General features: G+C 43.8%; 1 protein-coding gene across 1 annotated transcript; it reads left to right on the forward strand.

Annotated features, from left to right (window-relative positions):
* Window positions 1-3,353: 3,353 nt before the first annotated feature.
* LOC108920012 (gap junction alpha-5 protein-like) lies at window positions 3,354-11,984 on the forward strand. The gene is made up of 2 exons (XM_018728454.2): window positions 3,354-3,559; window positions 10,309-11,984. The coding sequence occupies exon 2, from the start codon at window positions 10,337-10,339 to the stop codon at window positions 11,447-11,449; it is 1,113 nt and encodes a 370-aa protein (XP_018583970.1). The 5' UTR covers window positions 3,354-3,559; window positions 10,309-10,336; the 3' UTR covers window positions 11,450-11,984.
* Window positions 11,985-15,698: the final 3,714 nt, after the last annotated feature.

Raw genomic sequence — 15,698 nt, forward strand, 5'->3', positions numbered from 1 at the left:
AGGATTTCAAGCTATAAATGTTTCAAAAATAGGCCACTGTAATCTGTATATGCAATCCACATGACTGAGTCTTTACTCATAAGGCGACTGAGGGGCCTTTAAAAAAGCAGATACTGTACAATTTAATGGAGTGAGCAGATCCGTGCTGTGAGAAAGGGTCAATTTGTCTGAAACTTCAGCATTGTTTTTGTTGTTGGATGGAAGATAAATAAAGACTTTTGCTGAGCTGAACTTTGGGTGCTGAAAGCTGACTTGCTTTATTCCATTGTTCGGGATAAAAACGTGTGACATGGTTACAAACTCCTTAACAAAACCGCTGGGAAGACATGAACAAAGAGAGAAGATGACTGTTTTTGTATCGCCCTCTCTAAAGGTCAAAGTGCTAATCGGACTGCTCTGTAAGTTGAAACAGCTGAAGAACATGTTTTTTCAGCATTATGGGGCAATCAGTAATAAAAACTAATTGCTAAAATTTATGGCCAGTATAGAGGGCCAAAAAATTGCTGCTTTGAGGAATAAGTGTCCTGTTAAGATCCAACGCATTAGTCTCAAGTCATACTATTAAATGCTCAAGATGATATAAATTAATATTTCTGAACATCTGCATTCTGTAAAAATCATTGCTTTCACATATTACAAGGCCACCGATTTTAATTACTGAGAGATACAGCTGGCTGCCTGGAACTTCTCCTGATCTCCCCTGTTCCCTGTGCTGGCTTCACTGGGAAGAACGCGGCTATAAAGGGAAGTTATTTAATCAAGATTCTCGTGACCGGGCTCGGAAAGAAGAGATAGGGAAGGCGTGAGGAGCTGGAAGCGGCCTGACGACAAGCAGGAGAGCCGTAGTCACGCGTCTCCTGGTTAGTTATGGAGCCCCCCTCACATTAAGTGCACTCAGCGAGCAACCAAGTGACGACTAGGACCTTACAACTCAAAGGTGTTGCACTGACAGATTTCATTGCGACAAATTCTGACATGTGAAGAACAAGGGTGCTTAGGCCACCATGACGAAAGGCTCTCGCTGTGTAGAGCGAGAAAGTGGAATGAGTTCATCACCTGAAATCGTCTGACGTCGAGGTGTGACAGTAACTAGCTCATCCTAATAGGAGCAAATCTAGCACTAAGCCCTGAGCTGGGTCATGTGGACAACATCTCAGCTGACACCGCTGCTTTGTTACGTGGGCTGTAGCTATGTTTCCTACTCTGCAAATGGTAGCCTTAAGATTTATCATGAGGTTTCCTTTTCGAGTCCCTTGTGGGGAGAGAGAGGACAGACTGGGAACAGCGAGAATGGCTTGTTGCAGACATACTCTCTCTCCCTCATTTTCCTTTCATCTGGTACTTCCAGGTAATCGTGTTCCAGTCATTTCTGGTTCGTGTCTGTCCAGACTTGCCTCTGACTTCTTTGTGCTTTTAACCCTGGCTACACTTTGAAACAAGCAATGAAGCACGTGAAAAACGTGCAGTTAGAATCATGAAAACTTGGCATTGGGGAGTTGATATATGCAAGTCAAGACACCATAATGGAACTAAAGACTACTTTTTACTCACTCACAACACCAGAGGACAATAAACACAGGCAAGTAGACTGTATTCCAGACACCAGTAAAGGATTACATGTGTGAGGAAAAGTTTTTTTTTGGGGTCATTGTCATGCTGCATGACCCAACTTGGAATTCATGCTCCCTCAATGATTACAAGCCATCTGGGTGCCAAGGCAGCAAAGCACCCCCATACTGTGAGGTTCCCACCACCATGTTTTCCAGTTCAGGGTATGGTGTGCAGTTTTTTGTTTCCTGCAAACAGAACTAATTTTTACCAAAAAGTTAAATTCTTGTCCCACTGTGAATACCCAGGTGATCTACCGCATATCTCAGATGGGCAACCATGTTTTCTGGGGAGAGATCATGAGTTTCCTGCATAGCAACTTTGCACAAAGACCACATCTGTTCAGCGTTTAGTATTTTACTTATTGCAGACTCATGGCCACACCATTACCAAGTGCAGTAGATTCCTATTGATCTTTAGATGTCTCGTCATGGTTCATTGTACAGCACACTCTGGCAGTGATCATTTTAGGATGTCCGTTCTTAGAATATTTAACTTCTTCCTTCTGTGCACTATCTCCCTAACTGTGGACTATGGAAAACCCAGGTCTTTGGAATTGCTTTTGTAGCACTTTCAGCTTTGTGAGTTCCTGGAGCTCTTCCACTGAAGTTCTCTGAAAGCCCTTTCAATCAGGACACGTTACTCTTTCACAGAAATGTGCTCTGAAGAGCACGGTCCTTATCTTGTATTGTCTTGCAGGTTAGGACACCTCAAACCCATGCCTGAATGTCATTTCATGCATTGGAAACACTGAGCTATCTACCATCTTTTCCAATAATTGTCTTTCTTAGAGATTCCCATATTTTTTCCTTTCTTGACTTTGAATGTTCAATAAAGACATGACAAGGTGCAGTTGTGCGTGTAATTCATTTAGTAAGACTGTCATGGGATATTATTATTATTAGATGATCATATCACATTTTAGAAGCCATTCATGCAGAAATTCAGATGCAAAGTTTTTCTTGCTAACAGAACTTTTGGGCTACTGGACCCGGTTAGCACCCATTACTTCATGCCTTCCAAAATATCAGCATGTCTGGAGACACAGTGAGAGAGACAGGCTACAGAGTTCATACCACTGCAGATCGTTTCTTCTCATACGTTAGTAGGCATTTCTTTACATTGGTCGGCCGTACACGTTCAAAATTATTTCATTTTCCAACAGGTACGTTGATACCAATCTGACAAATTCATAAATCGTTTCAGAAAATTGGTTAATACACTGGCTTCAGATTGAATACCAAAAAAAATAATTTGAAGGTCATCCTATATTTGCATAAATTCTCATTTTAAAGGTGTTTGCAACCAGAAAATACCGTTAATATTGAGAATGACCACAAATTCTTTACAGAATGGTACATCAGAGGTACTGTGGCAACCGTTTAAAATAGTTGTGTGCTGTGGGAATGTTGTCTGATTGGTGTCTAGATCATAGAACAAGGGTGGAGGGAGACAATTAAACCTGCAGTTAAAGGACAATTTCCATTGTTTTCTAATACAGTCTCACTTCCCTTTCTGTGAAGGATTTCTTCTCATCGAACCAGAGAGGGGTGCCAAACAAGGGGTGATGGGGGCTGGTTGAAATATGAGGGGATGCTGGTAAAAAGGGAAGGAGTGGAGGAGGAGGAGAACTACGAGAATGACAAGAGGGGCGGTGGGGGTTGTCAGAGGGCGTGGGATGGGGGGGAGGGAGAGAGGAAATGCTGTAGCAATGCCCGACATTTCTTACAATGCCCCCAGCATAAGATTGCATTTATATCCCTGCTAAGCTGACTGCTGCTCTAAATAACAGTAGGACTGTAGACAGCTGCCTCTGTTCGTCAGCTGCTGGTAACTTCCCCGCAACCACTCCTCCACCAGTGTGCCTTTCTGTACCACGGAGCTTTGCCTGGGCAATTTCTGAGGTGCCACATCCAGCAGCATCAGCGTTGTGTGAGCCGCTGCCCTCCAGGTAAATATGACAGTTCCTGTGGCGGAGAGTTGTCAGAGGGATTCAGCCTTGCCACTGGCACCAGTTTACCTTGCATAGCACTCCTTGTAAGGAGCTACAGATCAGTGAATTCTACCCGTATTGCTATAGAGCTGGAGGAGGGAGGTTCTCTCTCGCTCTACCTGTAGTGTGTGACAAAGGGGGTTCCTCCATCATTTACCTCTAGTGCATCAGTAGGGTGGAGAAGGGGTGGCTTCTCTAGGTTTTTCCAGGTTCATCTGCCACCAATGTGATGGTTACAGGAGGTTCCTCGGTCCTGGTGTTCTCAATAGAAGGTCTGAATCATCCTTTGTCGTGGGGTCGCAATCCATTAGAACCTTGCATGAAGGACTTTGGTATAAAACAAAAGTGGTTTTGTCATTTGAGCAAACGGTTAAAGCATGTTTTTAGTTGCTTTTGAAAGAGTGAGTGTTTAAGTGCATGAACAAGCAATAGGATCAAATGTTTTGGAGCAATACTATGGTCCTTTTGAATGAGTGCTTTAATCGATTCTCCAGAGTGGCTGTTGTGTGTGAATTTTTAGTGCCAAGTGAAGCATTTTAAGAGAATGTTTTGGCTCAGTGTTTTGCCAGTTTTCCGTACCTGAAATAAACTCTGGTGAAACCTTTCATTCAGATTTACTTGGGTGTCCCTGTGATTTAATACCTCAAGTCAGACAGATCCTCTGTTATTGAGTGCTACTCCCAGCTGGACAGCTCTGAACTGAATATGCTTCATAATGCAGTAGAATCAAGAAGTAAGAAATTCAATATTTCTCTTGATAAATAAAGGACTTTCAGTGATTTACTTTATCCATGACTGTTGACCATTAATGCAACAAGGGGGAAAAAATTCTTGTTTATATGCAAGTTTGGGCCCGTTGTTCTTTATAAGATTCCTTGGGGCTTAAAATGTGACCTGCAAAGGTCTTTGCTGTCAAATCATCAGTTCTTTTCAGGACTAAAACAATCCATTTTATATTGCCCACACCTCTTGTGCATCTTACAAAGACAGACTGCCAAAGTTAATCTTTAAAATTTGTCATCAGATATGCAGAAACATTTCAACCATGTTGCCACCGGATACTGTCTGGTTTGTGTGCTTAAATGGGGCTCGGCACTGAAAAGGACATAATACGATCACGTTGTGTCTGTTGTGTTAGGTCAACGCTCACACTGTGTCCCATGGGACTCAGGGAAATCCAAACTTCTGGGCATTTAACGCCAGTCAGCAGCATGTTAGTTACTGACCACACGGTTCACCTTGCTTCTGGGACACAAGACCCAGGTACCCATGGCAACTAAAGAGGGTGCCTGCTTTATTGCATTGGCCAAGTCAACGCATCTCTCCTGCGAACACTCATCCAAGTGTCCGCACTGTCTCAGCGCTTGGAACAAATGAGTGGGCTTTGTAAATATTTATGAAGTGAGCAACCCTTTGTGAGCATGCCACAGCGGGCAGAGCCACTTATGGTGCGGGCAGAACAATGCCCAGATTCAGGATCCTCGGAAGGAAGCCAGCCGTGGTACGTGGCGCAACGGGGACTGGGGCAGCAGGGCATAAAACAGTAGCAAACATTGCAATCTTGGATTGTCTTCAACATCCTACAAATGTTAAGTTGTTAGAGCTTCAAAGCTTCAGCCCGGAAAGTCACTCTTCCTGGGAGCAGGCCTATAGATTAGAGGGGAATTCAGCTTCACAGCTGAGATATCGCCCGGTACACACTGACTACTGACGGCGGGAAATGTCCAAAAATTTACTCCTCTGGGGGTAAGTTTACAGTTAGAAACACAAGTCAATCCTGCCCCCTGCTGTTGCGTCCTACTGCCCCAAAGCGGAGTAATTCCAGTGCGAAAGCCTCAGGTCCCACCTTCGCTGCAGGAAAACAGGAAAAACTCCTAGTAGTGAATTACTGATTTGTGCATTTCATTGTTCGCTTCCTGCCTCTGTTCTTGTGGGCTCGGCCAAACAGATTTTGGGACTGCCTGGTTTGCGCGCCGAAGTGCAGGCACGCTGCTTCGCTCGCCGTTACCGTGTGTTTCCTGGCGTCTTTCAGTGGACGCTGTTTGAGATCGGCGTGGTACACCCACAGCATTGTGTTCCTAATTGTCCCCTCATTCCAGCACAAACAGAAGGAGTGGGTATTCAGTGAGGCCCGTTTCCTCCGAGAGCACCAGGGGCCGCATTGCTATCGGGGGGAATTGTGTCAGGCACAATGGGGTTTCAGCCGCTACTAAGCTGTGCTTTTTCAGCACCCCCTTCACCTGGATCACGACCTCTTTGCTCGAACCTCACCCTGCAAGACCTCTTATGAGGGGTGTTCCCAATTAAGTGCTTTGTCACCAGGAAATGATATTGTTTCAGATGACTTCCTCGAGACAGAAAGGGGAAAAAAACAACAGCGTCCGAAACCCGGCGACCTTAAAATAGAACTATATTTCTATGCTTCCGTTCCTTCCGCATCTCAGCGAATTCGAGATACCGTTCCCACAAGTGGCAGCAGGCTCCACTGGAGGAGAAGTTTCCAGTGTCAAATCTGTATCAGATTCCACCAAGGCTGCTCAGACCGCCTAACAAGGCCTGGATGTGCTTAGACGTGAAAGATCTATACACTGACGGCCTTCGCCAAGACGCATGTTTAAAAGTTTCAATAGTTTAGTGCACAGAAATAAGGGCTCCCAAACTACAGGCTCAGCACAAGTTTTTCAAGGAAGAAGCAGCTGTACTGAAAACGTCTAAAACGAGGTTCGGTTACGATACATTCAAGATCTATTCATCTAAGAGGCAAATTAGTCTCCTAATATTTTTCTTATATCACATGAATTTTTTAGTAAATATAACAGATCTTGAAATTTGGTTATGACTTTGTGTAGGAAGGATGGTGTTTAATATGAAATGACTAACTCATAAGTAACCCTCGACACAAATTTATAACACGTTTCCTTCCACATATTCACAATAATAAAATTATCACATAAAACAGCTTGCTTACTTAAGCAAAGTACAGGACCGGGCACAGTGCAATATCAGGACGTTTCCCGTCCTTGTTTTTGCTGTGGCCATTTTTTTTCCCAGTCCTCAGCCGTTCTCCCCCCCCCTCCCCAAATCACCCTCATCCCATCTTCTCTGCCTGGAGCTCAAGAGCTTTCATCCCTTTCGTCCTGGCGACCGAGGGGGACTCAGACAGCAAGACCCTCAAGGTCAGATTCTTACCCAAGTCCGGAGGAAGAGCTTCAGAGCGTTGGTAGTTCATGGATTACAGCCTAAGTTCCATGCTGCTCCACAGTAAGGGGCGGTAAGTCAGATTCTCCTCATTATTTCACCTTTTCCACTTGATTCGGGGGTATAATACTCCATAACTTGTGTTGTTTTCAGTGTCGTACTGTGTCACAGTGAGAAAAGTTACCCGTGTTTTAAATCCGGATACAGCTTTGTATGTCTAAGTAACACAGAAATAAACGTTTTAGAAATTGCCAAGCCTTAGAGAAGGAGGAAATGTAATTATTTTTTCGCACCTACAAGAACAGTACGAACGCAAATCAGTTCATCTTGGTGCAAACGTACAGAAAACAGGCAACATTTACCTTTTCATTAATGTATTGATCTTTGAGTAACTACAATGAATCAAAGAATGAGTTTCCTGTAGCAAAACTTGCCTTGCTGTGAAAATGTGTTTTAACACCCCGTATAAATGGCGAACAACATGTGCCGTTTTCATCTACATAAGGGGAGCGAATGAACAAAACGGCACGGCTCCCAGTCCGGGTCTTGCTTCAATACAGGGCAACAAAGCGGCTTTGGTCAGGCTGGACAGCAAAGGCTTAATTTAGGGCTTAAATCGATTGGACTTCTGTCCCAGAGCGTGTAACTAAAGTAATCCACCTGGTAAAGGCCACAGTGCTACCGTGACGGGTGCAGCTGGGTTCAAGTGTTTCGCAGCCCTCCACTTCCAGGAACACTGAACGGCCCGAAACGCGCCGAGTCGAATTTACCGTGAAACCCATCGTCGTGGCTTTCCTGGGAGCGTGCCACTGCAGTGCCGGGGTGACGCGGGTGCAGATAAAGTACGACGAACAGCGGTGGTTTGCCAAGCAAAATATTCCCCAGCTGAACTCGGAAAAGGCGATGACAGAGAAACCGATACGAGTAAGAAGAGGCAAACCTTTGGGAGTCTTGAGCTAAGAGTATACCTCCGGTTCGCAGTTAAATGTGCATAAACTTTCAGTGATGAAGTGCTACGTGTGTTTGTCAGCATCATAAAAGTCAAAGCCAAACTGGCTGGAAAATAAGATAAACTTTATAAAGATAGAAAAAAGTATATAAAAGTGAACAATTTCAGCTAGGGCATGATCTAAACGCAGCCGCGGTCACCGTGCCTCAGGAATTGACTGCACATCTCGCGGATACTCGTCCATATTGGGAAAAAGTTTTATGCAGCTACTCGTGTGATGAACGTTGGTTCGTATGGTGGAAGCAACAAACTAACTGCACTTAAGTATCAGGCGTCTGCATCTAAGTCCCTCTTTCCGCTAATGTAAAGCGCACATTGTATTTTCTATGAGATGTACGTCGCTCTGGTGAAAAGTGTCTGCTAAATGAATACAAGTCAATATGAATCTCAAGACACACTTCACACAACTGAAGTCAGCCCAGTCTTGCTCCTCAGCAATGCAAAGATGACAAGCAACATGTATTTATTCCTTCGTATATAAACTTCCTCGGACCGACATCCGTTTTTCCCAGAGGTTTCGGAATATGTGCTGTGGGAAGAGTTTTCATTTCGGCCTGGACCTGGACGAGCGAGTTTGGACAGCCTCCGCTGGGAGAAGGCTCTATTTATACAGATACTTCACATGCCAGACGCTGGTCTCTGTGAGACGAACGAGACGATGTCACTCCATAAGGAACAGCTGAGCAGACCTGTGGGCTCACGTTTTTCCACAAAGGACAGCGGTTTTCAGGTCAAAGAATAAATATGTACATTAGTTTACAAATATGCAGTAGGATCCCAAGGAGGTAATTATTGTTTGCCTAATTATCGTATGACAGTTTTGTAGCATTCTCACTCTCTGTCATTGATAGCTTGTCCTTGTCAGGGTTGCGGCACCATGGAGGCCAGAATCACTGGGTGCTGGTCTAGAAGGGTACACCCTGGACAGGACAATGGTCCATCACAGGGTAGACACACACACACACACACACACTTTAGAGTTTCAGTAATTCACCAGAACTGCATATCTTTGGACTGTGGGAGGAAACCTGAGCACTTAGAAAAAACCCACACAGACAAGAGCGGAACATGCAAGCTGTGCACAGACGGAGCCAAATTCGAACCCAAGCCTGAACAGCCGAGGGGCGACGAGGCAGCGCTACCTGCTGCGCCAGCATGCTGCCCTACTGGGGAATTATTGTACCTGTGAAATAAAGAGCAGAAATGAAAATGCCTTTTGCTTGCCCCTCACTGTTGGGATATAACTGGAACATGGTGTGAGTAATAATGGTGATAGGTCCTTTACTGCTGAGCTGGTGTGAATTTTAAATAGAAAATGCTGCCAGTACGTGGTAAAGGGGGAGCACACGAGTCAAGAAGGATCTGAGACTGAGTAGATGTATAGGATGAACTTCAGGAAAAAATTAATAGTGGAAATCAAAGTGTACAGCTGTTAAAGTTTGCAGTTAAAAACCTCCACTGTAATATGCTGCTTGGATTATTTATTTGTTAATCTGACACCTTTGTCCAAAGAAGCCTTGTACAACATAAGGTGCTTACAAGGATATTGTCACGAACACAAAGCCAGGAGATAGACGGTAAGACCGAAGCGCGGGAACCGAAGCGCAAAAATGGGAATCGTGGTCGGGGACTGGCGTACGTCAAGCAACCGAGGAGCAAACGTTGTCCTCGGGGCAAATCCGAGTCCATCGCCGTAGGTCAGAGCTGTGGTTGAAACTGAGGGTGTCTGGAACTGAGGCAGGAAAGCAGGGCTGGGAAAAAGAGGGTGGAACGTAGGGCGAGTAGTTGAAGGAATCAAGGTTACGGGTTGCAAACGCCAAGTGGACGGTTGTTTCATAGAGAATCCGCAACTTGGTAGCAATGGTGTGGCTTCCTTTATACTCGCCCCTTGCTGATTCCTGCCAGGTGCGTTCGGCTGGGGCGTGGTCCCGGGCGTGACGGTTATGGCTACGAATGCTTGATGTGATGTACTCATGATAATGAGTACGTTATAATATCATCAGTACAAGACAATGTACTGATGTATTGTTCTCTGAGATTTGGAGAAAAGTGTCTGCTAAATGAATAAACGTAACTATAAATGTAAATCTTTGCATAAATCTGAAATTTTGTGATGCAACTGATACAAGATCCCTGAGGACTGGACTAAACAATCATTTAGCATAAGATAATTAAGGCAATTAAAAAAAACCCATTGGCAGTAAGGCTTTTCTACACAAGCTGGCGCCAAGAACACAGCGAGATATTATGGGATAAATCATGAGTAACTGGAAAGATGTTTAGACAGTTGTAAGATAGTAAGGGAAGAGAGGAGACAGGGAGAATGAGACATCCTGTCCCTTGTGCCTGTGCAGAGGAGGTAGAGAGAGGAGGCAGTGACAGGTCTGGGCCAGCAAACACATGTCAATTATAGGTAAATGAGTCATCCAGCATCACACTGAGCTTCTTCACGGAGTCATCAGTCTTTTCCTCTTCTCTCTTTTCTGCTAACTCTGCCCAGGAACCAAAAAAGGTTGCCGTAAGCTGTAATGGGTGACTGGAGTCTTCTGGGGAACTTCCTTGAAGAAGTACAGGAACACTCCACGTCTGTTGGCAAGGTCTGGTTGACTGTCCTCTTCATCTTCCGTATCCTGGTGCTGGGCACGGCAGCCGAATCCTCCTGGGGCGATGAGCAGTCCGACTTCATGTGCGACACGGAGCAGCCGGGTTGCACCAACGTGTGCTACGACTCGGCCTTCCCCATTGCCCACATCCGCTACTGGGTCCTGCAAATTGTGTTTGTTTCAACCCCCTCCCTCATCTACATGGGACACGCCATGCACACGGTGCGAATGGAGGAGAAACGGCAGCAAAGGGAGGAGGAGGAGGACCAGGGTGGGGGTCGGGGGGAGAAAGACTACCTGGAGCAAAAGGAGCCCGGCAAGGGTGAGGCTGCGGGGAAGGTTCGTCTCAGGGGGGCTCTGCTCAAGACATACGTGCTCAGCATTCTGATCCGCACAGTCATGGAGGTGACCTTCATCGTGGGACAGTACATGATCTATGGCATCTTCCTCAGAGCCCTATACCTGTGTGACACCAAACCCTGCCCCAACCCGGTCAACTGCTACATGTCCCGCCCCACCGAGAAGAACGTCTTCATTGGCTTCATGCTGGCAGTGGCAGGAATCTCACTCTTCCTCAGTATCCTGGAGCTGTACCACCTGGCCTGGAAGCAATCCAAGCGTTGCCTCAAAGCCTACGTTGAATCGCGTGCCCGGAAGAAGGCGCCCGCAGCCGTGGCAATCGCCGCAGAGCCCGACACCCCAAGCCACCCGTCACTTGCCTGCACCCCTCCTCCAGACTTCAACCAGTGCTTAGCCATGGCATCCCCCCACTCACACGGCCACCCCAGCTGCCCACCGTTCAACAACAGGATGGCCAATCAGCAGAACTCGGCCAACCTGGCCACCGAGCGCCATTGCAGCCGCGATAACCTGGAGGTGGAAGACTTCCTGCAGACTAGCTATTCACAGGCAGGCGAAGTCCCCAATGTCAGCACCCCTCCCCAGCTGCTCTCCGGGGCCTTCATGAAGGACAAACGCCGCCTCAGCAAGACCAGCAGCTCCAGCGGCCGGGTACGGCCTGACGATCTGGCAATATAGATCAGGGAGCCTAAGAGTGAGGCCTGGTGCTGGTTCTGGCTGTAAGAAAGAGTTGAAAAGACCTCTCTTCTGGGAGTGCAGGCCACATTTCACTAGAAGCAACGGGACTGTGAAAGGGTGTCGGATCCACGAGACAGCCGGACTACGTGGGCCCATCATCTAAGACTAATAAACATGACGGCTCCTCATAGAGGAAATGACTGGTCAGGTTTAACATTAGAAGAAATGATGAAATTAATGTTGTAGTTTTTTCATTACAGTGCAATACCCTGAAATCATATAATTCATGCCCAACACATTTCCTATCTGTTACAAAACCACCAAAATGGACCTTTAATCACTGATTCGGGAGACTTCAGTGGTGCTTTTTCAAGGCTTGAATTTTAAATCTCATTCAACAAAAACACATATATTAACAACTTGTGAGTATACACCCACCCCTCTTATAACAGGGTCCAGCACAAGAGAAACCAATACAACACCATATGAAAATACATTTACATTTATTTATTTAGCAGACACTTTTCTCCAAAGTTACTTCCAATGAACTCTATGTAGTGATATCAGCCCACACACCTTATTCACCAAGGTGACTTAAACTGCTAGGTACACTACTTACAATGGGTCACTCATCCACACATCAGTGGAACACACTCTCTCTGTCACTCACACACTAAAATATACAAACATTTATTATTTTGTACAGCATTTTTGTTATGTAGTCATTTTCCTTCAACAGCTATTTTATTCTGTATAACAGCATATATCAGGCACATGTATCAGACACTTTAGGACACAGATACACTTTATATTTCAAATCCAAAAGGTCTTTGTCTGTCAGCGGTTGAGTCTGGATATTTTCTGGCTAAATCTAGCGGATTAACATCTATTTTACGCTTGAAACAACGTCCACTAGTGTACAAGTTGCATTTCAGTGGTGCTGGTTGGACTCTTTTAACACAGGCACTAAATAGCGACAGATATCCTTCTCTATTCAACAAGTTTATTAACACAGTCATACTTCTTCCACAATAACACCAGTTCTATTCTTTGTGCTTCTAACACATTGTGAACCTCCACCAATCAAAAACATTGATTAAGGTAAATTTAAATCACTACTGCTTTAATTTTAATTTAATGAATTTAGTCGAAGCTTTTCTCCAAAGTGACTTTCATTGTTAAATTACTTACAGTTATTTACCCATTTATACAACAAGGTAATTTTCTGGGAGCAATTCAGGGTAAGTACACTTTGCTGTAGGGTATTACAGTGAGAATCAGATTCAAACCCAGGTCCTTTCAGCGCAAGGCTCTAACTACAGCACTACCTACTGCTGTGTAATACTAGCTTGTAGAGGTAAACTATAAACACGTAACTATTAACTCAATTATTAAATAACTGAAACAGCTTTAATAACACGACAACCCTCACAATGGGAATTCACCGAATGGCGTGATTTCTCAGATCAAATCAATCCCATTATGTGAATAATGGGTTAGTTTTTAACTCCAGCACTAACAAGTACAGTAACTGCGCTAGGCAGAGGCATCACCTTCTGAGATTCTGTTTTCCACACATTGACTTTGTCAACATAAAGGTTATGGACCAAAAAACAAAGGGTAGAATAAATTGCCTATAAACTAGGCTTACTGTTCATTGTTTAAGCACTTCCCACATTGGGTATACGCAGACTTCACTATGTATCCAATCATTTATTACTTCTTATTTTTACATTTATTTTGCGATTTTTGAAGGATAAGTATGTATTATAATTGTGTTGCATTTAAAGGAAGATTTTGTAATTTGATTACATTTTTTTGAATTCATTGATAATGCAAGAAATGTGGTTTACCTTTATATGCATGTGTACATGGAAAATATGGAGTTAGAGGATATTCATTTACTTATGAAGCTCAAGAAAAAGGATTTAAGCCTGACAAAATCAGTTTAAAAAAAAAAAAACAAAATATAATTACTTTTTATCTTGACACTGTTCCCTGTAGAAAATGTGCTGAGGACATGCCTCCAAAAAAAAAAAACTGTATTTTTGTTTTACAACTGAAGGGTTTCTAAATTTAAAAACATAAACATTATTTTACTGTTTTGTCTACTTGCATGAAATACAGTTAGTGAGGTTGTAATTTACACATGAATGTTATTTTCTCACACCGGTACCTTCATTGTTGTGCGCTCATATTGAAACAGAAATTGAACAAAGTATTATTAAAGTAAGACATTACACAATATTGATTTGTGGGGCAGGAGGTGGTGTAGTAGTTAAAGCTACGGCCTCTGGACTTCATAGGTTTGAATCCCACCTCCGGGTGAAGTGTCCTTCATCTGCATTGCTCCAGGACATTTCCCAACTGCATAAATGGGTAGATCATTGCAAGCTGCTTTGAGCAAAACCATCACCTAAATGAATACATGCACGGTAGATCCCATTGAGCTAAATTTTTCTGTTACAAAACATCAGAGAGCGATTAATGAAATGCGAACATGTGGAGCCTAGTAAATGAAAAATTTACTTGGATAATCTAATGACATGCTATAAACTATTTGTGTAAATTTTTTATTGCTTTTTTAATTATATTGCTTTAATTGTCTTATAAAATTGTTATTTTGTAACATTACATTCTTTATTGCATAGTCCAGTTTTACAAATACTTTTCTTTTTCACTACCTGGACTGTCTTTGTGTACCAATGCAGACAGTGATCCATAATGAAGGATTATTTCATTCGGACTACATACTACGGATCACAAGTGACCTTGTAAGAACTTCAGCACACTTTACACTGCTGCCTTTTTTCTAACACAGCCACATTCATCTTCCCTCTGAATACATTAAGAATTTTTGACATGTTACTGTGATATAAAAAAGTAATAAATTTGTACACTCATTTAACTGAGCAGATTCTTTGCTGTTTCCAAATGTTTCATGGATACTGCAACATCTACTCATCAAGTCACAGTGGACTTCATATAGACACAGTAAATCTGAGAAGAAATACTCATATTCACAACCAGACGATGGTAATAATGAGTTAGAATTATGGGAAACCTGCACCTTTCAGAGCAGTTTTTGACAGTAACTCCTTTTACCCCGGTACTGTATCCACCTTGCCCTGTACACCCTATACCTACCCATGACGTGTGTGCACTCATCTGTCTGCCAAGAGTCATCACTCACAGTGTACGTGAAGTTTGCTCATTACAGGGCAGCTGCTGCCTTTAGACCTAAAGGTTGCAGGTTCAAATCCCAACTACAGTACCCTTAAGCAAAGTGCTCCACTAAAATTACCCAGCAGTCTAAATGGGTAAATAATTGTAAGTTACTTTAGACATAAACATGAGTAAATGTATTCACACATTAGGAAAGAAACTTGCTTGCAAAGCAAACTGCAGTATCACCAGTAATGACACCTTGCTAACATTTATTCATTTAACAGACGCTTTTCTCCAAAGCAACTTCCAACAAACTCTATGTAGCGTTATCAGCCCACACACTGTATTCACTAAGGTGATTTACACTGCTAGATACACTACTTAGATTGGGTCACTCACCCATACATCAGTGGGCACAGCAAGTAGTGTTGCTGTCTCACGGCGCCTGGGTGGTGCGAGAGGACGTGGGTTTGATCCCCGCTCAGTCTGTGTGGAGTTTGCATGTTCTCCCCGTATCTGCGTGGGGTTCTTCTGGGTGCTCTGGTTTCCTTCCACAGTCCAAAGACATGCTGCTTAGGTTCACCCACAGTGTGTGAGTGACAGAGAGAAAGTGTGTTCCACTGATGTATGGATGAGTGACCATTGTAAGTAGCGTATCTAGCAGTGTAAGTCACCTTGGTGAATAAGGTGTGTGGGCTTGTAACACTACATAGAGTTCGTTGGAAGTTGCTTTGGAGAAAAGCGTCTGCTAAGTAAATAAATGTAAAGCAGACTGAGCAGGGATCAAACTCATGCCCTCTTGCACCACCCAGGTGCTATACTATGAGACAGCAGCGTGCTACTCACTGTGCCATCTATGGTAGTCCATTAGTAGGTACATTAAACATTTATTTAGCAGCCATAAACTAGTGATGTCAGCTGTTTTGGTGCGAATGCTGACTACTACTTCATGTTGATGTCCTCCATGTCCCAAAGGAAGCACTACCTAACTTGACACCTGTCCAGTGAGTTACACTGGCAGAGCAAAGCAGCTTCTTAGAATGATAGTAAAGTGGGCTTTCAGAGGAATCAAACATTAAGG

This window comes from Scleropages formosus, chromosome 14 (assembly GCF_900964775.1).
Source record: "Scleropages formosus chromosome 14, fSclFor1.1, whole genome shotgun sequence".
Classification (NCBI taxonomy): domain Eukaryota; kingdom Metazoa; phylum Chordata; class Actinopteri; order Osteoglossiformes; family Osteoglossidae; genus Scleropages; species Scleropages formosus.

What these genes read in the sequence shown, in the direction of transcription:
- LOC108920012 (XM_018728454.2), top strand. Translation starts at nt 10,337, where the DNA reads ATGGGTGACTGGAGTCTTCTGGGGAACTTCCTTGAAGAAGTACAGGAA.